The sequence below is a fragment of the Arthroderma uncinatum genome, assembly GCF_011692745.1.
Source record: "Arthroderma uncinatum strain CBS 119779 chromosome Unknown scaffold2, whole genome shotgun sequence".
Taxonomy (NCBI): Eukaryota; Fungi; Ascomycota; class Eurotiomycetes; order Onygenales; family Arthrodermataceae; genus Arthroderma; species Arthroderma uncinatum.
The window spans coordinates 924,718-947,354 of NW_022983864.1; the positions used below are offsets into that span (position 1 = coordinate 924,718).

General features: G+C 49.3%; 7 protein-coding genes across 7 annotated transcripts; 5 read left to right on the top strand and 2 right to left on the bottom strand.

The window, feature by feature from the left end:
* Nucleotides 1-1,441: 1,441 nt before the first annotated feature.
* On the bottom strand, nucleotides 1,442-2,157 carry GIQ15_02227 (Emp24/gp25L/p24 membrane trafficking protein; the record flags this gene model as incomplete). Its single annotated transcript, XM_033549644.1, has 4 exons — nucleotides 1,442-1,534; nucleotides 1,602-1,668; nucleotides 1,778-1,933; nucleotides 2,054-2,157. 4 exons carry the CDS (start codon nucleotides 2,155-2,157, stop codon nucleotides 1,442-1,444), a joined length of 420 nt encoding a protein of 139 aa, XP_033406805.1.
* A 1,085-nt stretch (nucleotides 2,158-3,242) lies between these two features.
* GIQ15_02228 (uncharacterized protein) lies at nucleotides 3,243-5,001 on the top strand (the record flags this gene model as incomplete). The annotated part of the gene is made up of 3 exons (XM_033549645.1): nucleotides 3,243-3,615; nucleotides 3,960-3,984; nucleotides 4,053-5,001. The coding sequence occupies 3 exons, from the start codon at nucleotides 3,243-3,245 to the stop codon at nucleotides 4,999-5,001; spliced, it is 1,347 nt and encodes a 448-aa protein (XP_033406806.1).
* Nucleotides 5,002-5,604: 603 nt separating this feature from the next.
* Nucleotides 5,605-9,112, bottom strand: GIQ15_02229 (uncharacterized protein; the record flags this gene model as incomplete). Its single annotated transcript, XM_033549646.1, has 4 exons — nucleotides 5,605-5,841; nucleotides 5,911-7,347; nucleotides 7,401-8,464; nucleotides 8,536-9,112. 4 exons carry the CDS (start codon nucleotides 9,110-9,112, stop codon nucleotides 5,605-5,607), a joined length of 3,315 nt encoding a protein of 1,104 aa, XP_033406807.1.
* A 1,215-nt stretch (nucleotides 9,113-10,327) lies between these two features.
* Nucleotides 10,328-11,690, top strand: GIQ15_02230 (aspartate aminotransferase; the record flags this gene model as incomplete). The annotated part of the gene is made up of 3 exons (XM_033549647.1): nucleotides 10,328-10,360; nucleotides 10,420-10,895; nucleotides 10,958-11,690. The coding sequence occupies 3 exons, from the start codon at nucleotides 10,328-10,330 to the stop codon at nucleotides 11,688-11,690; spliced, it is 1,242 nt and encodes a 413-aa protein (XP_033406808.1).
* Nucleotides 11,691-15,119: 3,429 nt separating this feature from the next.
* GIQ15_02231 (extracellular elastinolytic metalloproteinase) lies at nucleotides 15,120-17,072 on the top strand (the record flags this gene model as incomplete). The annotated part of the gene is made up of 2 exons (XM_033549648.1): nucleotides 15,120-15,476; nucleotides 15,531-17,072. The coding sequence occupies 2 exons, from the start codon at nucleotides 15,120-15,122 to the stop codon at nucleotides 17,070-17,072; spliced, it is 1,899 nt and encodes a 632-aa protein (XP_033406809.1).
* A 1,186-nt stretch (nucleotides 17,073-18,258) lies between these two features.
* On the top strand, nucleotides 18,259-20,414 carry GIQ15_02232 (fatty acid transporter protein; the record flags this gene model as incomplete). The annotated part of the gene is made up of 3 exons (XM_033549649.1): nucleotides 18,259-18,301; nucleotides 18,372-19,174; nucleotides 19,254-20,414. 3 exons carry the CDS (start codon nucleotides 18,259-18,261, stop codon nucleotides 20,412-20,414), a joined length of 2,007 nt encoding a protein of 668 aa, XP_033406810.1.
* Nucleotides 20,415-20,838: 424 nt separating this feature from the next.
* GIQ15_02233 (argininosuccinate lyase) lies at nucleotides 20,839-22,491 on the top strand (the record flags this gene model as incomplete). Its single annotated transcript, XM_033549650.1, has 5 exons — nucleotides 20,839-20,887; nucleotides 20,962-21,205; nucleotides 21,319-21,487; nucleotides 21,554-21,926; nucleotides 21,980-22,491. The coding sequence occupies 5 exons, from the start codon at nucleotides 20,839-20,841 to the stop codon at nucleotides 22,489-22,491; spliced, it is 1,347 nt and encodes a 448-aa protein (XP_033406811.1).
* Nucleotides 22,492-22,637: the final 146 nt, after the last annotated feature.

Genomic DNA, 22,637 nt, shown 5'->3' on the forward strand with positions numbered 1-22,637 from the left:
ACAAAACCTTCGTTTTCAGATATGTTATCGAAATAACATATTCTCTTTTTTTTTTCGCTCTCGCATCTCGATACACGAACAGACCTCATTTGTTTTAGAAATAATAATTTGCAATGGCGTTGTCGGAGACAGTGAATACCGTTGTTACTTTTTCCCGAGATTCGAACCCTTCGTTAAAATACCACTAGAGTCTTGGAGCTTACGAATAACGGACTATTCACACACACACAAACAGACCCCTCGATCTTCCGGATACCTTCGAGCTAGTCAACCGTATTGGACAAGGTTCATCCACTCGTTCAGTTTACAACCTCACCTTCGTTTCTACATACATTCTCGCATCAATCTACCAATAGCACGAAACTTTACGAAAGCCGAGTCAAGAGGAGGGATATCTTAACCCAAAAACAGAAATGAACAAAAAAAAAGAGAAGAAAGGTGTAACGATACATACAGCCAGTCTTTGTAGGGGTTTTTTTTTCCCTTTTCACTATTTGCAGTTCCCCAATCCGTGCTACAATTTGTTGTTGTCACCAGTTGGTCACTCACCGCTTCCTTTCTTGTTAAAATATCCTTGCTTAGTTTTTTTTCTTCTTTCCTTCGACATAATCCCTTTCACTGTTGACATTCCGAGTTTAATCTCATTTTCTTTTTCTTTTTGCAAAAGTTCGATAATACACCTACAAGACAAGAGAGAACACGGCGAGACCAGAAATTGCTATTACATGCTGGGAACATTTTGCTTTGCAGCGTTTTTGACTTAGAAGGGCCTTCTTTTCTATTCCATGTGGCATCTACACTTCATTCACAGACAGACAGACTAAATTAAATAAATTCTTGATCAATTATCATATAAAGGCTTTCATTATTCACAGCTCTCTAAAGTAGTTTTTTTAATTATAAACATGTCAGGAAACGGGGGGAACAGGTAGTAAATAATTACAACGTTGCTCCAAGGTCCTGTTCCCAGATATTGAATCCTTCGCATGCATCAGTCCCCAAGCAAGGTGCAACAATGGACCCAGTTAAACTAAACATTACAAGCGAGTGAGGGTGTAAGTAGGCAAAGAGGAGGATCGTCCATATTCGAGGTCCGCTCATAATGAGACGGAAGGTGGGGGGATATCGGAGGATCGGGAATCGTTCTCGCATTTCTCATCTCCACCAAATCTAGCAAGGATTCAGACTCCATACTAGGACTCGTGGGGGGCATTATCATAAAAAAAAGAGGAACATCGTGTTTAATACAAAGGCGTTTCAAATCCCATTTTATTTTGTTGGGACGTGTGAGAACAAGAAAAAAAGAATCCACCAATAAACTGCCTTCGTTGTGATTCCCTCGTCGCTCTCCCTGGTGTTATGTGCGCTTTGAATATTTTAACTAGTAGTTGTAATTGTGCGGTCGACCGTTTTGCATGGCATGAGCTGTCTTATCACGTAGTCAATGAGTTTCGTCTCGGATGAGGGCAACGATCATGCTGTAGAGGTAGAAAAAGAACATGACTAGGTGGAAACCGAGTTTGATGAAGGATTCCTAGAAAGGTTGCAAACCACGGGTTAGAACAGGTATTGCTAGGAGTATGGTGAGTTGGAGGCCCTACCTTCTTATGAACGTTCAATTTTCGGAAAATTTCTGTGGCATCGAGGAGATGTTGGTTTTCGAATATCCTAACAAAGAGAAGGGTAGTTTGTTAGCCTGTATGCCCCCATATAGCCAAACGACAAATAATGAAAGCTGTTGGCGGGATATGCAGTTAACCGCGGGGTGTGAACATACTTCTTTGCATTGTATGCTAATAGGGGGAGGTTGAATGCGATTGTGAGCCAGTAGCCGTTGATGATGAACAGGAAGGTTATAAAGGCGTGGACGGCGGCTTCAGGAATGATATAGGCGTTCAGGCGGTTGCACAGGTCAATAGGGTTGATATAGTCGCTATAATAGTAGATAGAGTCAGCCAGTGCACATTTCCAAGGGCACGATGAGGCCTGTTTGACAGAGTCTTGCAAGACTCTTCCTCAGCCCATGTGCTGAAAGAGTTATATGAGTACATACCATTCCAGATCGCTATACATGATCGTGAAGAAGACCTGTAGGAAGAGGTTGACGGCATTGATGAGGACCGCCAGGAGGTATAGCCATGCTTCCCCGGACATCATGGAGACAGCTGAGAGATAAAGCTGTTGCTGATACAGTTAGAGACCGCTAGACTGGCTGGTTATGCTAGGAAATCGTGCGGAAGAAGCCGTATCAACAGGCGGTCGCCGAGTGTCGATGATGCAAGGGATCAGGCGGAAAGGAGGCTGGAGCTGGACTTACGGGATGCGGACAGTGAGGTTGGAGAAAAGAAAGGTCGGTCGGTCGGTGGTCGACGGGTCGAGAAGCGCGCAGAGTCGACTGTTGGATGGCAGATCTTCGGGGGATACAAGCTGGAGTTGGACTGCGCAGACGGTGTTGTTGTTCCGTGGGATCTTGAAGTTGTGGGAATTACCCGATTGGGCTTCGTCGTCTTCCGCCCAAGATTTCTCCCCGTCGAAAAAAAAATATAAACACCAAAAACCAGCTAGTTATCTCGCTAGCAAGGATCAACCCTTTTACGCTCTGTTCTGACAGAGCCTCGAGGTTTGAATGGCTTTAGAGAGGACGCACGTTTCCCTTTGTGCGCACACGGAAGCGGTTTTACTGCAATATACGATACGGATGCCAACTTGTTGAGATGTTGACTTGATAGCACAGCCACGGCATATTTATGGACATATAGAGTACGAAGACTTCGCCTGCACTGATGATGCGGCAGAGACGTCTATCCTACGGCGCCACAAGCCCTCGATGATCCCTCTCGTCTTTGGATTCGCTCTATTCGCTCTTCTCTCGACATTTCCCGCCAAGCAGGGAAGCTGATAGATGCAAAAATAGCCTGGTGGAAACATCTCGTCTTAGAGTTTCTGCATGGGCCGACCAATATTGGGCAAAAGGCTTATATACGTCAGACTATTTATATATCAATACGGCTGCCTCGCTGCGCGATGGGGAGCTCGAGGGAGTTTTCTTCAGGCTGAGGAACCTATGGTCTGAACTGGATCCACGCCCTGGTTAGCCTGTACGACCTGTACCTCCGTCAGATTTATAGGTCTCGTCCCAGCTTCAGCCTGAGGACCGGTCTTCTCGTGGATTCCCTCCTCACTCGTCCATTGCGTCGCTGTACGGCTCAATCAGAAGCGTCAGGATATATCGCCTACGCAAGATGGAAGATGCGGAGCTAGACGTCATGAATACAGAACAGGATGATCCCCTCTTGCAGTCAGACGAGGAGGTCGGCGATGAACCGATACCGAACCCGTCTGAGCCAGTGACTGTGAGAAGGAAGATAAATCAAACCAAATTCATCGTCCTGTGCATCATTGTTTTATTCGCGCTAGAATTTGCCGCATTTTTCGATTTCATACCGCAAACCCGCATCTTTGAAGTGATTACCTGTCGCAACTACTTCGATAAACACCATCCGGATCGCTTCCCATATCCGCAAGATATCCCAGAGTCGGAATGCAAAATAAAAGCTGTCCAAAGCGAGATAGCGTATGTACAGGCGTTGGCTGCGAGTTTCGACGCACTTCCTAGTATGCAGGCCGATCCTTTCAATTATTCTACCCGCCTTGTCATAGGCATTTTTTCTACTCAGTTATCCATTCTAGGCATCGAGCCGTAGCTGATCTAGCCTCGTTTTAAACTACAGGTATCCTACTCCTTCTTCCCTATGGCCAATTAGCCGATAACCCTCGGTATGGCCGCAGGTTTGTATTACGATTGACCATGGCCGGCATCCTATTGGGCGTTTTATGGGCCTTGATGGTCTGCACGTTCTATCGTTACATACCCCTTCGAGCAATCTGGGTTGGGAGTATATTCGCATTCATAGGTGGTGGGCCAGGTGTGACCAATGCGATGATTATGACTATGATAGCCGACGTGGTTGATGAAGTGAATCGGTTAGAAAACTTCCTACACGAGTACCTTGTGCTAGAATTTTACCTAGTAGCTAACACATGATATATAGGTCGACCGTCTATTTTCAGACATCCTTAACTGTCGTGGTCGCTCAACTTCTTGCACCGTCTATTGGATCGGCTATGATGATGAAATTTGGCCCGTGGCTACCTTATTACTTTGGGACGGCGTTTTTTACCATCTGCTGTCCTCTAATATTACTGCTACCGGAAACCATTCCCTTACAGATTGAGAGGCCTGTCGTTGATCATTCAGAACCTGCATTTATGGACGATAACATCTCTGGGCATGATCCTCACGACGTACACGGGAAGTTCGCTCGCGCTTCCCTTGGAGCCAAGTTAAGGACCCTCTTTTCAACAGCATGGAAAGAATCGAAATCTGTTCTTAACAACCGTACTGTCCTACTCATCCTCTCCACGTTCCTTCTTTCAACGCTGGGCCGAAAACAGATCGATCTGCTATTGCTATACGCATCGACACGGTATGACACCACCATATCGAAAGCCGGCTTCGTTCACTCCTTTATGGCCTGCGTCAGCATCGTTCTCCTATTGCTTGTTCTACCTATCTCGTCCAGCTTCCTCTCAAACACTCTCGGTTTATCCAGCAACATGAAAGATTTATGGCTTTCCAAAATAAGTGTTGTGTTCCTCACGATAGGTAGTTTTGCCATCGGCTTCTCCCCAACATTCGTCATCATGGTTTGCGCAGTGACAATCTATACACTCGGCTGTGGCTTCAACGCGGTATGCCTTAGCCTGGTTTCTTCTTTTGTCGACCCAAAATATGGTGCAAGGCTATACTCCATTATTTCTCTTATCATTATGTTTGGAACGCTTCTCGGTGGTCCATTTTTGGCGGGATTGTTCAACTTGGGATTGAACCTGGGTTCACCTGCATGGACTGGATTACCGTTCTTTGGTTCAGGCGTGGTTCATATATTCATCGTTATATCCGTTTGGTATATTCGACTACCTTCCTTACAACTAGCGTAGCGCTAGTTTTCCCTCCTTACTTTATATATAGAAGAAACAGTGAGTGGCGTTATATGCTGGTTTAGGGGGGATTTCGGTATTATTTCCTTCGCAGTTTGCTTCGTTGGCGCGTTGCATGCTAGAGCATGTACCATATGATTTACTGGATCATGAACCCAGGATATGTCGATTATAAATTAGATATGGGAACATAGACTACGTACTTCAGGAACGGAGAACTTGATCAGACTCTCACTTGGATGAACAGGTCAGAAGGAAAATACAATTGATAGGGTGATATTATTTATTCTAACAAACAGTAATAAGGGTATGTCCGTGTATCTATCGTGTAAAAAGTCGCAAAGGACCAGGTTATGAAACTCATAAAAACAGCCCCGCAGTTGCTTTCAAGTACCAACTTGTCCCTAGAAAGACAAGAGTATAGGAACCGAGCAAGATTGATATAAGCAAGTGGAGTGCGCTGGCAATATAAATATAGTATGGGTGCCGAAACGAAGGAGGCGTGCTATACAATGATATCCCAAAAACATAAATCGAAACGTCTTAACAAACGAAATGGTATTCTCCTCTATGTATAATAAGACCCAGGGAGGAGCCGGTCTCCTATCTCTTCTCAACAAGCAAGAAGTGCATGGCTGCATAGGCGACGACGATTGAAACACCGGAGATAACACCCAGTCCGATAACATCGTTCCACAGGGCGAGGTTGTTGAAACCAAAGGCACTCAAGATTGAAGCGCCTGGGACCTCGATATCAAGGCCATATTTGTGGTCAATGAGGGTTAGGAAAGTGACCTCATTAACGATGAGGCCCTCAAAGGCATAATGGAAAATGGATAGCTAATTTAGCATAAATAATCAGCAAGGCACGTTTCAACAGGGGGTTTGAATTAAGTTATCAAGACTTACTGTTTGCAACCACAGCGCTGACTTGGGAATTGCATTATGGTTGAGTAGTAGACCAGCAAATAGAAGACTGAACAGCATCACCAAGCTACCAATTAAGTTGGCGACACCTGGGTCTCGGAAGACGATGCCGATGAACAAGCAGATGCCTGCGGCGGCAAGATTGAATAGAACAAGGATGAGGATGAATTTCGAGAATTCCGGCCAGTCTGGGATAAGTCCCACCATAGGGTAAATGATAACACCCATTATGATAGGAGGAATTAGTCGTAGAGGTATAATATCGAACATAACCTTGGCTGTAAAGTAGGTGATGGGGGAATAATATCCATTAGCGCGCTCACGCACGAATAGTAGCCGTTCGGAGGAAAAGACAGTCAAACTTGTGAGTGTACTGAAGCCGAAAAGCGCAAGAAGGAAGAAGAACAAGCCAAGGCGATTCTGGAATCCCTTGATATCATCTGTGAGGCCGTAGAATAGGTACCCTGATAGAACAGCAAGGAGGATGGCGATCGCGTAATGGGTGAGCATGAGCATCGGGTTTCGGTAAAGATTCTTCCAGGTGCGGTTTGACAGGATAACGAATTGTCGGAGTAAGCCAACCCTCGCATAGCCGGTCATCTGGCCAGCAGTACCATCATTAGTCTGTTGTTGCGACGGGTCAGTCAATCCGTTCGCAGAGAGTGCGTCTTGAACGGAAGTGGATATTTCTTCACGGATAGAGTTAGCCACGTTTGAATTGGCGTAGTATGAAACAAGTACGTCGAGATCTGTGGCATATCCAGATGCGATAGGAGGTAGATGGTCCGGGTCTTCCAAAATTTGCGGGGGAACATGTCCTTGTTGTTTAGATAGTGGCAGCCATTGCTGAGCACGCTCAGCCAGGCTCACAACATGACCATCTTCATTATCTGTTTGCGGTTCGGGTGGGGATTCAAGTCCGGAGGTCCTCTTGCGAGTGTAAAGTTGTCTATCCTGACGCTGCTTGAGAGAGGAACGTCGTTTGTCTTTTGGCCTTAGCAGCGACTCCTGGACACTTTCAACAGCGCTACCGTTGTCGATGCTAGCATTGGAAGCGCTGGCAACAGACTTCACAGCCCTCAAGCTACTAGAAGCGGTCCGGAAGTTGCTATCATGGGCGTCAACATTTACGGCCGGCTCCTCTGTAGAACGAGTTTGGCTTGCGTGCATTGTTAAATCCACGAGATAATCTGCGATGTTGAATCCTGGGGGGCAAGAGTATCCGATATTGTCAAAGTAAGACTGGCAGCTCGAGTATGGCCCTGAAAAGACCGTCTTCCCCTTTCCTAGCAGAATCAATTGGTCGAATAGAGCAACGATGTTAGATCTAGGTTGATGGATAGTGAAGATCACCGTGCGGTTGTATGTTTTAGCTAGGTTGACCAGGCACTCGACCACATTGAAGGCATTGAAGGCGTCCTATTCTCATGTTAGAAAAGTTGAGCTCAATTTGACAGAAATGAGGGACCTACCAAACCACTAGTTGGCTCATCAAGGAACAATATACTTGGACTTGTGACCAACTCGCATGCAATACTGACACGCTTCTTCTCGCCGCCTGATATACCGCGGCCTTTGCCCTCCTCGGAACCAATGAGTTGATCCTTGATATGATGGATACCAAGTTGCTTTTCAACCTCGTATGCCCGCTGTTGCTTAGCTGCATCACTCATATCCCGAGGTAGACGGAGCAAGGCACTGTTCAAGATAGTTTCGTGGACCGTTAGAGTGGGCAGCATTGTATCATCCTGGTCAACAAATCCAACAACCTTTCGGTACTCATTGTCGTTGACCTTTTCACCATTCACATAGATATCGCCGTGGACGATGCCTCGTTTGTTCTTTTTGGCAAGGATGTCTAGGAATGTTGTCTTTCCTGCGCCAGACGCGCCCATTATCGCAGTAACTTGGCCATTGCGCGCAATGCCACGGATACCTCCAAGGATCTGCTGGCCATTAATATAATACGCAATATTTTCAAATTGCAGTGACGCCGGTTTATGGTCTGCCATGAGCTTTGAGCCCTCATCGTCAGAATCGTCAGAGAGCGCAGTATATTGACTGTAAACCTTGCGTCTCGAGAGGTACCAGACGAGGAGGATAGCGCCGACGACGAAAAGCGAGCACCCGGCGATAACACCGGCAATGAGTGGGGTGTTGATAACTTTCACAGGAGGCTTGTAGCCTGGCACTCCCGTCTTGTATAAACACTCGCTGGAGCGACAGTCTAGTAGAATAGATTTGTCGCCAAACATGTCCGATATCACTTTATCAATGACTGGTTCCGAAAAAGTGCTACCATCCCTAGAGCTGCCGCCTTGAGTAGACGTTGAAGTAAACTTGGCCGGGCCTGTAAGCTCCCCAAACAACGGCTCTAAACTAACGCCCTTCGTCTCGCATAGCATTCGATCAGGAACGCATCCGCACTTAATATTCTCGCACGTATACGTCGTTATATTCGTGCTCGGCGTTATTTCCATTTGCCACTTGCATTTATCCAGTGAGCAGTAGAATGACTCCAGTTGATCGACCCAGACTAGACAGGGAAGTGGTGGTTAGCTCTATTATTGTATGTTTGTCAGGCAGAGTAGATATCTATCAACTTACATTGAAAGTTGCAGGTTTCGTCCGCCTTTTTGCACGAGAAAGTCACCTGCGGCTTTTGTTCCTTGAGCATATCTCGAATCTTTCTGTTGGTGACATCACACATCTGATAGTTTTCAACTATCGTTTCTCCCTGGTTATGGTGCTTATAGCAGATTCCTCCTTCTTTTTCAGGCATCATGGCATTGCAGGCATCATTGGTCTCGCACATGTTGCAGTTGATTCCCGACCAGCCATCCTTGCACTGGCAGGTCGGGCCCTTGCGAGGAGTTCTGTCCCGTCCATCGGCCAGCGAACCACACAAGGGCTCAGAACAGTCATCTCCGCCAAATCCTGGGGGACAGTCGCATTTGCCGTTGAATTTATTGCATTTTCCAAACTGGTGGCACTTGAACGCATCGAGCTGGCAGTTGAAGCAAGGAGGGCATTCTGGCGGTCTGGTGTCACGGAGAGTGAAAGGGACCGATCGGGAGATATAATTCTCTGAGGTGTTGTTATTGAGCTCGTAGCCACTGACCTGCCATGTCGACTGTAGCGCAGGGAGAAGGGCGAGGAGGCCGAGGAGCGCAAACGGCCCCATCGTGTCGGTCGCGGTCAAGGAGCGTAGGACGTGTTGTCGGCCTGAAAACGAATGGCGATGACAGCCACGCGGGGATCAGCTCGAGATTAGGATAGCATCAAGGTCTAGTATGGGCTATATCCAGAGCCACGGTTGTCGAGTGTGATGGCTCTTTGGATGTCGGCTCCAGGGCGTTTAGCTGTCTGCCTAGCTCCGGGCGTAGATGATCCGGCGGTTTGAGAGAGGCGCGCGGCGTCAGGGATGCGTCCCTGGAGAGGCAGAGCTGTAACAGGCCTGCAGAATATGTGTATGGTGTATCAAGCGGGCCCGATGAGAAGGGCGACGGTGACGTTGGTGAAGATGGTGATGGTGGAGAGAATGCGGAGGTTGGTCCGTTGAGGTTGCAGCTCGCCGAGGCGCATCGCGGTGACGTTCTTCCGGGCCAAGGCCGTTACAGTCCTACCAAATAGTTATATCGACGACTCTACTTCAGTCAGTGAGTATGAGTGTCCAGGATATAAAGTATCTCTCGTAGACGATCTCACCGTAGACTATGTGAGGCCAATTTGAAGATAGAGATTAAGCCCTGAACCGTATCTTTTGAGTTATTCTTTGCATAAAGACATTTCGTTACTTTTTATTACTTTTTATTACTTTTTATTACTTTTTATTTACTAACGCTTAACCTGCCTTATACTTCTAGCTCTGGCTTACTGTAAAGGTAGCATAGGGTAGCGAGCCTTATCCGACCAACGGATGGATACATGGTCAGGACTTACGATGGCCTTAGAGACGACATAAGGTAGTAAATATTAGATATAAAAGGCTGTCTTTAGCATATCCCTTGATAATATATTGGCCAGTAAGGCTATATTAAAAGATTTTATAATATCTATATACAGGCGTGAACTGATCTATGGATATCAGCATACTTCATCCGATTCTACATATAGTACTTCATACACCCGATTCTGCATATATCTGCTGCATGGTTAGCGTATCATCGACATAAGAAGCAGCTAGTCCTGAGTCTATCTATACGAGAGCCGTAGCTTTATTTCTACCGACATGTTTATGGGTTGTGGCTTATGGCTGAAATGGTTAAATATTTGGACGTGGTGGGATGAAAAATGTAAATTTATATTTATTTGTAATTCGCAACATCCCAAAATTCACATCTTCGTATCTCTACTTCCAACATAACACCGGTTCCTATTCGCCTGGAGGATATTCAATATGGCTCAAATCGAGTACCTTGCCATGGAACGAGTATGTCTCTACCCAGCAGTAGACGGAGAAATCCAACTAACACAGCATGCAATACCTAGTGGATTGATAGTAAATCTGCAGAAGCAAAATATGACCTCTCCAGCTCATGTGCCAAAATCATCTCGATACAGGATCTAACGGCTCTATCTGAAGATAAGTCGGAGTCGAACGAAGGCCCTCTGTCCACCCAGGTCCTATCTAGATGTCTTGGATATGGCGAAATGGCGGGTTCGACGGCGCTGCGTTCAACGCTCGCTGGCCTTTATTCGGTCAAGACGCCTGTTCCACTGCCAATCGAGAATGTTACTATTACCAGCGGTGCATCTCTGGCCAACTACTTGGTTTTCCAGGCCCTGTGCAAGCCGGATGATCATGTAATTGTTCATTATCCTACCTACCAGCTGCTGTATTCGGTCCCCCAGTCACTCGGGGCCGATGTCACTCTATGGAAAGCTAAGGAAGACGACAAGTGGAAGCTTGATGTTGAGGAGCTAAAGGGCCTCATTAAACCAAATACAAAGATGATCGTGCTAAAGTGAGTACTTTTTAATATATTTATACTTGGTGGAAATGAGATCTCGCTTATACCTCCTGTAGCAACCCTCAAAATCCCACGGGTGCAATCATTCCTCGCACCACCCTAAAGGAAATTATAGCTATCGCCAGGGAACATTCGATCGTTGTCTTTAGCAATGAAATCTTCAGGCCTCTCTTCCACTCCGTCCACCCTGGAGATGAAGAGTTCCCACCCTCTGTTCTATCTCTCGGGTACGACGATGTGATAGTAACCGGCTCGATGTCGAAAGTGTATTCCTTACCTGGAATCCGCGTTGGCTGGATCGCATCTCGCAACAAGAAACTTATCGACCAGTGCACAAAACTGCGTTCATACACTACTATTTCCGTTAGCCAGCTTGACGAAGCAGTCGCCGCATATGCTTTGGATGGTAGTTGCTTGCACGCTCTGTTAAAGCGCAACACAGACCTCGCGCGACAGAATCTTGCCCTCCTCGTATCCTTCATAGAAAAGTACAAGTGGGCATGCGAGTGGGTAAAGCCAGTTGCTAGCAGCGTTGCATTCGTCAAGTTCGCAAAGATGGGTAAGCCTGTGGATGACCTTGAGTTCTGCGCTCAGTTACTGCAGAAGAAAGGCGTGCTGCTGGTTCCTGGCGCGCAGTGCTTTGGCCCCGGCGAGTATACGGGCTATGTTCGTGTTGGGTATGCGATTGACGCCAAAGAGTTCGAAGCTGGCTTGGACCTGTTGAAGGAATTCATGGAAGAGGAGTATGAGAATATCCCGTTGGCCGGACGAAAGCTTGCGATACGATAACTGGGCCGGGCGGGTTTCTTCTGGTCGCCCATGTTTAATCATATCCGTCGAACTATAGTTCCACTTTTAGACATCGGAAATTCCAAGGGCTCTTGGTGGTTTAAGCATTTTTTTTCATTCTTTTCGCGTAGTTTATACTCCGTACCATCTGCCGAGAAGCTTCTCGCTTCCAAGAATGGCGCGATTATTACGGATTGCGGAATGTGAGAGTCCAAACGCCCTCTCCGTCCAAGGATGAAGAACTTTCCATCGCAGATAAGGATGCGGGGGAGAATCCGTTTAACTTTTATACTCCCAGGCAGTTATCTGAGACGTACATGTATAGTGCAAGTGTGACTTTGGCGATCATCACTCGCATATACATATGTTCTTCACGAGTCATAATATGTAACTCCGACCGAAGCAGCGTGGTTGGCCGCGGGAGAGACAGTGGACCAGCGATGCAGAGAATAGCAATACGATGCGGAGGAACACCCACATCGTTCCTGTTCAGAAGGAATTGGGGTTTGTCGATCGATTTCTAGAATAATATCTAGCCTCCATTGATGTGCATTGCTACGGGGGCTTAGCAGCACTGATCGGCACTCATGACAGCTGACAACTGGACAAGTTTGCAAGCCTTCTCAACGTGAGGAAATAGATGCCATTCTGCTAGGCTGCCTTTCATAGCACGCACCTCCTCCTAGCGTTGGTTGGAGGCAAGAGTGAACGTCGTGATAATGCGGCTGAACGGAACATTAGCAGCCACCCAAGTAAGCGACACGAGAGTATAACTTGCGGCTATTTTTAAGAGTTGAAGCGGCGGGCTGACCGTTGTTGCAAGGGCATCCGATGCCAAGGAGGGAGGCGCGAGGAATCAAGGATATGGGTGTGAGTTGAGACGGATGTAAAGCAACTCTGCCGAGTGATACTCTTCTCGGCGCTCTTGATACTGCTTCATCTCATCCCTACGACTCCGTCCTTTGCTGCCTGCAATATAATCGCCACGTTAGGGTCCCTCATCTTGGATTCCAACCACCAGCCTTTAATAATATCAACCAGGAAGCAGACGTTAAGTGGCGTCGTCGAGACTGAACCATCGCATCTCCCAAGCAAGTTTCAAGCATGCCGAGGCGGGTGGCCAAGGATACCTTATTCTGGGGGTGTTTTTTTTTTCACCCTTCGTCTTCGGGCGAGCGGACGGCGTTCGTGAATGCTTGAGTCTCCCGGCCAGCATGGAAGGACTGAAGAATGAACTGCTCTCCCCGGATTCCAAGCAAAAGCCGGTAGTTTCCGAATGCTTAACCTGGGGCAGATACTACTTCGGCCTTCTATTTTCAGTCGAAGATGATGCTCAGACGATCCCCTCTTTAGGAATGTGAGGCCTTGACGAAGGGATGGACACTCCATGCGGGATAAAACCCACCCAACACATGCCTGCGGTGCTGGCAGGGCATTGGCAGGGGAAGCCAAGCAGTCTGGGGTTCGGAAATCATTTTAAACCGGAGAGAAAGTGGGTTAAGGGGGTATCCATGCGAGACCTGGGAGCCATGGTAATAGCACCGACCACCGGACTTTTACTCCATCTCAGCAGTACGTTGTGCCTATAGCTCCGCGACCCTGCCAAATATCCGTCTGCTAAAACGGAGAATCAGGAGAAGCAGGAGATGCATATATTATATGATAGCAGATGACTTAGGTGACGTAGACCATCTATAGATAGGGTTGCAGCCGGAACGAGAGCATTTCACTCCCGGTATAGGAGCAAAGCTTCTATCGCTTATTTCTAGAAGTGTATCCCTATCTTCTTCCTATCTTCTATCTCTGTGGAGAGCATGTATATGCCCAGCCGGGATACGACGGTAGAAAGTTAGCGGTGCATGATGCATCCTGACGTGCGTCTTAACTCACGTATAATATGGATATAATATCTCCCCAGAGCGTTTACCACGAACGACCTGGCTCCCTGGATAGATGTTCATACCCCGCCTTCCCCACAGAACATGCGAGCTCATCTTGGTCATTCATGTTGATGTTCTTGGTCATGTTGATATTGATGTTGATGTTGATGTTACCAGAGCTGAGCGAGTAGCGTAGATGCGGGCCGTAGAGATGGAGATTCTAGAAGGGTTCGTAGATCAGGGCGAGCGCTGTTCCTGAACATCCATCCAACAGCTGGAGATCCTAGACAGCGTACGTATCTCTCCTATGGACAAGGGTGGTTATATGTCAGGGGAAGGTGACGGAGGCCAAGGTTCGACCGGTTTGGGCGCTAAAGGCAAGGCCAAACGCACTTGGTTACCATCCCAGGCGTCGTCTCCGTCAGATCTACACGCCCATCAACCTGCGACCTGCGACCTGCGACACGACAGAGAGAACTTCGCGAGTTCTGCTCAGTCCCTAAGCTTTCAGGTACCATGCAAGCTTATCACCGGCTTTCTTGTCTCAAACACTAGCATGCTTCGTGGAGCGGGATGCCAGCGCAGAACGGGCAGGCGATTGAGACTGATCATCCCATCAACATCTCCTCTTTGATCGCATCTCCAACACGTCGATGAAGGATGATGCTGATATGGATGAACCTCATGCTCTCGTCCGAGCCCAGCCGTATTGAAAGGTCATCGTCTTCTCGTCCGGCCGTGATCTACGCTGCGTCCAAGAGTGACCTGACCAGGACCTCCGATGACACCTCCCCAGTGGGCAAAATGTGCCGTATAGCGGAGGCGAAGACAGGACCTGATGACCGCAACTGGCGAACCTATGAGCCTTCTGGAAGACCTAATTAACATCATCTCCTATGGAGCAAACGGAGCCGGGCCTGATGTTTGATGACGCCCTATATGCCAATCGAGTGTGGGAGTACGATTGCCTCGGCATGACCGACCCAGAACGATCGACAGGCTGAAGCTACGTTACTTGTTAGCGCGCCGAAAACCCCGTATAATATCTCCCTGCTTGGCGAGCAGGGCAGGTTATGCTCCGTACTCACTCCTACTCCCCTCCTCTGATAAGATGAGGTTTGACACGGACCGAGATGAGCGGGGACCTATCCCAATCAGCCGCCAGACCTGCGCATTTTCAAGCTCTCTGGGCCGGGTGAGAGCCTTGTATGCTTGCATGCCTGCATGCTGGTTGGCCTCACATGGGTATTACGGCGAAGCATGAAGGAATGGGATGAGTTACCTCAGGACCACCCTCCCCCCCCTTGCACACGAGCAGGGAGATGGAGACCCGGCACGGCAAGAATGATAAGACTTTTGGAATTGGCAAGGGGGGCAACAGTTCTATATAAGACTTGAAGATGTCCATGAAGGTACACAGAAAGAATCAAGCAGAGTCTTCATTCGAACAACAGCCCAACTCCTCCACACCATCCACATCCTCACTCTCTTTCTCTCTCTCCTGTTTGTCCTTCAGTGAAGCCGGTATTCTCTCAAGACAGACATCAACATGCACGGACTTTTGTTCGCCGGGCTCGCGGCAGCCTTGCCATTGGGCGTATTTGCTCACCCAGCTCGCCCACAATCTGCTCTCAGCCCACGCGGTATCGATGTCAACGCATATCGATTCACCTCCGCAGCCAAGTACTCTGAGCACAAGACCACTTCCCAGATGACCCACGCCTTCACCTACTCCAAGGATGATGACTACGTCTCCACTGCCACCAAGCTGGTCAAGAGCACTTTCCCCAACATGACCTTCCGCACCGTCAAGGACCACTACATTGGCACCAACGGAATCGGTCACGTCCACTTCAAGCAGACCGCCCACGGCCTCGACATCGACAACGCCGACTTCAACGTCAACGTAAGTTATACTCAAGTCTTTACAATACGAACATCAGCTTACTCATCTTTATAGATTGGACGTGATGGCAAGGTCTTCACCTTCGGAAACTCCTTCTTCGAGGGAGAGATCCCAAAGACCAACCCAATGGTCAAGCGTGACTTCTCTGACCCCGTCAAGGCTCTCCACGGAGCTATCAAGACCTTGAAGCTCCCAGTCAAGCCAGAGAGCGCTAAGGCTATGCCAATGGACGGAACCGAGTCCTTCAAGTTCGAGGGTACTTCCGGTGCTCTTTCTGAGCCAATGGCCAAGCTTGTCTACATCCAGAAGGATGGCAAGCTTCACCTCACCTGGAGAGTCGAGACCGATGTCGGTGACAACTGGCTCCTCTCTTACGTCGACTCCAAGGAGTCCGAGAAGGTCCACAACGTTGTCGACTACGTTGCTTCCGCCGACTACAAGGTCTTCGCCTGGGGTCTCAACGACCCAACTGAGGGTCAGCCCTCCATGATCAAGGACCCATGGAACACCACCGGCTCCGGCTCTCCATTCACCTGGCACGGAGACGGCCAGATGGACTACACCGTCACCCGCGGAAACAACATCGCCGCTCAGGACAACCCAAGCGGTGGTGAGCAGTGGGAGAACAACTACCGCCCCGACAGCCCCGAACTCAGCTTCGTCTACGACTACAGTGAGCAGATGAGCCCAGAGGACTACAAGGACTTCGCCATCACCCAATTGTTCTACACCACCAACACCTTCCACGATGTCCTCTACGCTCTCGGTTTCACTGAGGAGGCTGGTAACTTCCAGGCCAACAACGGTGACAAGGGTGGTGCCGGCGAGGACTTCGCCATCTGCAACGCCCAGGACGGCTCCGGTACCAACAACGCTAACTTCGCCACTCCCCCAGATGGCCAGAACGGCCGTATGAGAATGTACACCTGGACCACCGCTCAGCCAAACCGTGACGGTGATCTCGAGGCCGGTATTGTCATCCACGAGTACGCCCACGGTCTTTCCAACCGTCTCTGTGGTGGCCCAGCCAACTCCAACTGCTTGAACGACCTTGAGGCCGGTGGTATGGGTGAGGGATGGGGTGACTTCTATGCCACTGCCATCCGTCTGAAGCAGGGAGACACTCACGACACTGACTACACCATGGGCGAGTGGGCTGCCAACCAGAAGGGCGGTATCCGTGAATACCCATACTCTACCAACATGCAGACCAACCCCTACACCTATGCTGATGTGCAGGGAATGAGCGAAGTCCACGGCATCGGTACCGTCTGGGCCACCATCCTCTACGACGTCCTGTGGAACTTGATCGATGAGCACGGCATGAACCAGAACATCATGCCAAAGATGGTCAACGGTGTCCCATCTGATGGCCGCAACCTCGCCATGAAGCTCGTCCTCGACGGAATGACCCTCATGCCATGCAACCCCAACTTCATGCAAGCCCGTGACGCTATCATCGATGCCGATCAAGCTCTCACCCAGGGACAGAACAAGTGTGCTCTCATGAAGGCCTTCGCCAAGCGTGGTCTCGGAAGCAATGCTAAGCATGGATCCAAGCGCGTCAACAGCTTCGACGCCGGCCCAGGCTGCTAAATGCATTACCCCTTTCTCTTCCCCTCCGCCTCTCTGCCTTTTGATGTACATAGTTTGACAGGCAAGGGATTTTGTACATAGCCAACTTCAATTCAATTTTTCAATTCACATGAATATATTCAAATATGATCCTCTGTTTCATCCGTAATTAACCTCGTTCACATATTCGATGGGTCATATCATCCGTTGGGAATTCTGAATATGACGAATGCACGGCTTGCTCAAATCTCGCTACCAAAAGACAGGGATAAACTATTCTCCACTGCTCCAGCTTGTTTCATCTCAGCTGTGGAATTACTCTGGCCGTTCGAGACGTGTCTAGAAACGGGTGTAGCAATATCAGTCCTTTTATTGGTTTTCCGTAGATCTCCTATTCTCTGGAGGTACGGCGTCCTCCGTCGTGATGTCTCGAGCTGTGCCACTATAGCACCGTCATTCAAATAAAGATTAAGAGTGCGGAATAATGCAAAGGCGCGACAGGGACTAGATATTGGCGAAACTCAGCTCCCGGAGCTAAGGAATTGATCCAGAGGACAAGGCGCAGGATCCGGCTGCTGTCCGGGGGCGTTGGAGTTCCCCAGAGTCCAGCTGTTCCTCCGTGGCTCGGGATGGCATATAACACGAAGTACGGGGAGCATCAGGATCGTTCCGTCTCACAGAAGATATAGATATCGCGACAGGAAGAGCGACGGTTCACTTCCTGCTCGTCCAAGCAGCTTCAGTTGATATCGACCTGGACGCCGTGCTGGCCCCTCGCTGGGCACTCGTATCGGCATCCCATCACATGTCTCCCTCATGCTGGACGTCTGGAGGCCATGGCGAGGATGCCAAAGATGAAGCCGAGCTGTCTGGCGCGAACGCTGCCAGATCATAGGAAAGATGCGATGGACGATGGACGACCGGCGGTGGAGGCGCGAACGTGCCGAGGCATCGACTTTCACGCGCCATACGACGATCCACCCCCTTCGCTCTCCAGTTTCCCCCATATACCGTACATGGAGCCCTTCGATCGCATCATGAATTGCACTGCACGGCGGACTTTGGCATACTGCTGGGAGCAAAAATTCACTGGGGAGGGCCGTTCTAGATTACAGGCACTGTTATGACTTGCGAAAGGTGGTGATTTCCGCGTGAGCTTCGTTTTGATTTGATCGCAAGACTACTTTTTTCGTCTCATCTTCCAGCCATGAGCATTCTCGATAAGATAGGCAGCATGGCCTCCATGGCAGGTAGGATTGCAGCTGCTACTTCTACCTGTTAACCCTTTTAACTAACGCAATGTGTTTTTTTTTGAAAAAGGGCTGCCCGACCTGCCGGATGTTCCACTGTCACTTGCGGCCCCAGCTGCTGTCGCGACGCTTGCCTACCTGAACGCGAAACTGGGGATATCGTACGATCTAGGCATCATATCTTCATATGCGAGGGCGGTCATACGAGGAGCTCTTCGAGACAGAAGCAGGAAGTGGAATCACTTTTACCTGCTGGAGGAGTTTGCCTTGAACCCGAAGAAGGCGCACGAGGTCTTCTTGGTATATCAGGGCAAGGAATGGACGTACAGGCAGACCTACGACACGGCCCTTCGCTATGGGAACTGGTTCAGGAACACCCATAACGTCAAGCCGGGAGAGGTCGTCGCGATAGATTTTATGAATTCCGCAACATTCATATTCATCTGGATGGGGCTATGGAGCGTTGGCGCACTTCCGGCCTTTATCAATTATAATCTGACGGCCGCCCCATTAACTCACTGCGTCAAGGTGTCTACCGCGAGACTGTTCCTGGTCGATGATGAGGTCAGGGCCGCCGTTCCTCCGGAGCTAGTTGAAAAACTGGGAGCTCTTGATTTCAGAGAGAAAGGCGGTGCTGTTAAGGTTGTATTCCATGACGAGAGCTTGCAGGCCGAGATACTACGACGAGAACCCTGGAGAGCTCCCGATGCGGATCGACAAAATCAAGAACGAGCTGATCCAGGTATTCTCATCTATACCAGCGGTACCACAGGCCTACCCAAGGCGGCTATCATCTCTTGGGGCAAGCTTCTACTGGCCGGAACATTTGTTTCCAACTGGCTTGGACTGAGGAAAACCGATCGTGTTTACACGGTAAGTTCGAAGTTGTTCTTTCTTGCGGTGATTAAAATATCATCTTTCTCTTGATATAGACCACTGACATCTGAACTAGTGTATGCCACTCTATCATTCCACGGCTGCCGTCCTTGGCTTCGTTGGCTGCTTAGCCAGCGGAACTAGTCTTGCCATTGGCCACAAGTTCTCTGCCTCGGGTTTCTGGGATGATGTGCGAAACAACAACGCCACCATCGTGCAATATGTTGGAGAGACCATGCGCTACCTCCTAGCAGCTCCAGTCAAACGGGACCCTCACACGGGTGAAGATCTTGACAAGAAGCATAACGTGCGACTGGCATTTGGAAATGGGCTACGGCCGGATGTCTGGGACCGGGTCAAGGAGCGATATGGAATCGCAACCATAGGAGAGCTTTACTCCGCGACGGAATCAACCTCGGGAGCATGGAACCTGTCATCCAACAGCTTCAGCGCTGGTGCCATTGGCCGATCGGGCGCAATAGCTGATTTGATCCTCGGCAGCTCTGCCGCTATCGTCAAGCTGGACCATGACACGGAGTTGCCCTGGCGTGATCCAAAGACCGGACTGTGCAAAAGGATGCCGAGAGGCGAGCCTGGAGAGCTCCTCTATGCTCTAGATGCGCAGAATATCAAGGAAAAGTTCCAGGGATACTTCAACAACCCCGGCGCCAGCGATACCAAAATCCTGCGTGACGTTCTCAAGAAAGGCGACGCTTGGTTCCGCACCGGCGATGTTATTCGCTACGATCCCGAAGGGCGATGGTTCTTCTCTGATCGCATTGGCGACACGTTCAGATGGCGTGGAGAGAACGTCTCGACTAACGAAGTTGCTGAAGTCCTGGGGTCTCACCCTGAGGTCTATGAGACGAATGTGTATGGAGTCCTGCTGCCCCATCACGACGGCCGCGCTGGCTGTGCTGCCCTGGTCATGAATGGAGTTGAGCCCGATGCCGAAAAGTTAGAGCCATCTGCAGCCTTTCTCTCGTCGCTGGGCGAGCATGTCACCAAGAACCTGCCCAAGTACGCAACCCCATTGTTTCTCCGTGTAACTCGCGTGCTAGAAATTACGGGAAACAACAAGCAGCAAAAGACTGTGCTGCGCGCAGAGGGCGTGGATCCCAATGTTCTAGAGAGCAATAAGAGCAGAGACCGTCTTTACTGGCTAAGAGGGAAGACGTATGTGCCATTCGAGAAGAAGGATTGGGAGAAGCTGAATGCCGGCCAGGTCAAGCTGTGAGACGTAGATACCCTTACAATATCTTTGCTCTTTAGATGACGTTATACATACATACAAATGAGAATTACGCCTTTTGAACTGCTTTCTATACACGCCCTTCAATCTCCATCTTTCTCCCCATCCATTCCCATTCCCCCAGATCCCTCGCGTGACCCGGTCTCAAATCGCATGAGCTAGCTAGACATCGTAGCTGATAAAGGCCCTTCTAATTACCTAATATGCCTGAGATGCACCAAAACTCGCATTTAGCGCCAATGAGAATAGTGCAGACAGTTTTTTGGGCGTACTTCACGTGGTGGAGCCAAGTCATCAGAAGGGCGTCCCTCCATCGAGACAAGCAACGAGCAGATATAAAGAAGAATCAGGCTGCACAGGCTCTGGAAATCCAATTCAACGATCAATTGACCCTCATATCACCGTAAAAATGGCAGAAGCACAGAAAGCAACCAAGCTCTGGGGTGGCAGATTCTCCGGTAAAACACATATCTCCCCGCATGAGCTCCTACATCTACTCTCTGTGATACTAATGCCCGTCTTCTTTATATAGGCGAGCTCGATCCGTTGATGGTCACGTATAACGAGTCAATTAACTTCGACAAGGTGTTCTATGCCCAGGATATCAAGGGATCAATCGCCTTTGCCCGCGCCAACGTTGGAACCGGCATTCTTACCAAGGAGGAGTTCGCTGCGATCGAAAAGGGATTGACTCAGGTGCTTCAAGAGTGGAAGGATGGCAAATTCGTTATCCAGCATGGTATAGATGAGGATATTCACACTGCCAACGAGCGTCGGTTGGGCGAGATTATCGGAAAGGACATTGCGGGGAAGCTTCACACGTACGACACCGCTCTTTTTACGTATATATATCTTCGAGATGGGTTCAAGGCTAATGTGCAGTTTGCAGTGGCCGAAGCCGAAATGACCAGGTTGCGACTGACCTGCGAATGTGGCTCCGAGATGAGCTCCGTGAAGCTGAGAAGTTCCTCGTTGAGCTACTCACCATTCTCACGGACCGTGCAGCCCTAGACATTGATTATTTAATGCCAGGATACACCCATCTTCAGCGTGGACAGGTATGAGACAACCCAGTCGCATAACAATACGTGCTGCCTACTTGGATCTAACTGTCATCTTTCTAGCCCGTGCGATGGAGCCACTGGATGCTCAGCTACGGATCTGCGTTCCTCGGTGACCTCGAACGTCTCCGTGAGGTGATAAAACACGTCAACAAGAGCCCACTTGGGTGCGGTGCCCTTGCCGGAAACGCCTTTGGAATTGACAGAGTCGCCATGGCAGAAGAACTAGGATTCGAGGGGTTGATTCAGAACAGCATGGCGGGAGTGGGAGATCGTGATTTCATCCTAGAAGCACTACAGTGGGCGTCGACTTTGATGCTGCACATGTCTCGCTGGAGTGAGGATTTGATCATTTACAGCACGACAGAGTTTGGATTCGTTAGACTATCCGACGCATATACCACTGGTAGCTCGCTGATGCCACAGAAGAAGAACTGTAAGGATCTCCTTCATCGAACGCCATCGATATATGTACTAATTGGTATCTAGGTGACTCCCTCGAACTGCTCCGTGGCAAGTCTGCACGTCTATTCGGCGCCATGGCCGGCTTGACGATGACCATCAAAGGAATTCCATCCACCTACAACAAGGACCTGCAAGAGAGTGTCCAGCCGATGATCGAAAGCATGAAGACCGTCAAGGACAGCGTGCTCATCGCCGCCCGTGTCCTCGCGACCCTCACCGTCTTCCCCGAGAAGATGCTCGCGGCCCTAAGTCCCGACATGCTCGCAACCGACCTTGCCGAATACCTGGTTCGAAAGGGTGTTCCATTCCGAGAAACCCATCACATCTCTGGCCGTGCCGTTGCGTTGGCGGAGAAGGAGAATATCCCGATGGATAAGTTGACGCTTGCTCAGTTCAAGGGTGTCGACGAGCGAATTGGCGACGATGTCCTCGAGGTGTTCAACTATGAGCGATCTGTTGAGCTCAAGTCCGCGATTGGCGGGACCAGCAAGTCTGCTGTTCTCAAGCAGATCGAGACCCTGCGAAAGTCATTGTAAGCTGGGGACTGGAGTATATATCGGCCCTGAGTCACGAATTAATGTCAGCAGATAGGGAGTTTCGAGAATAATGTCATTGGTATGGAGGTGACAAGGGTCTCCGCTGCATCTACAAAAAGAAAAGAAAGTAGAGCCAAACAAATAAA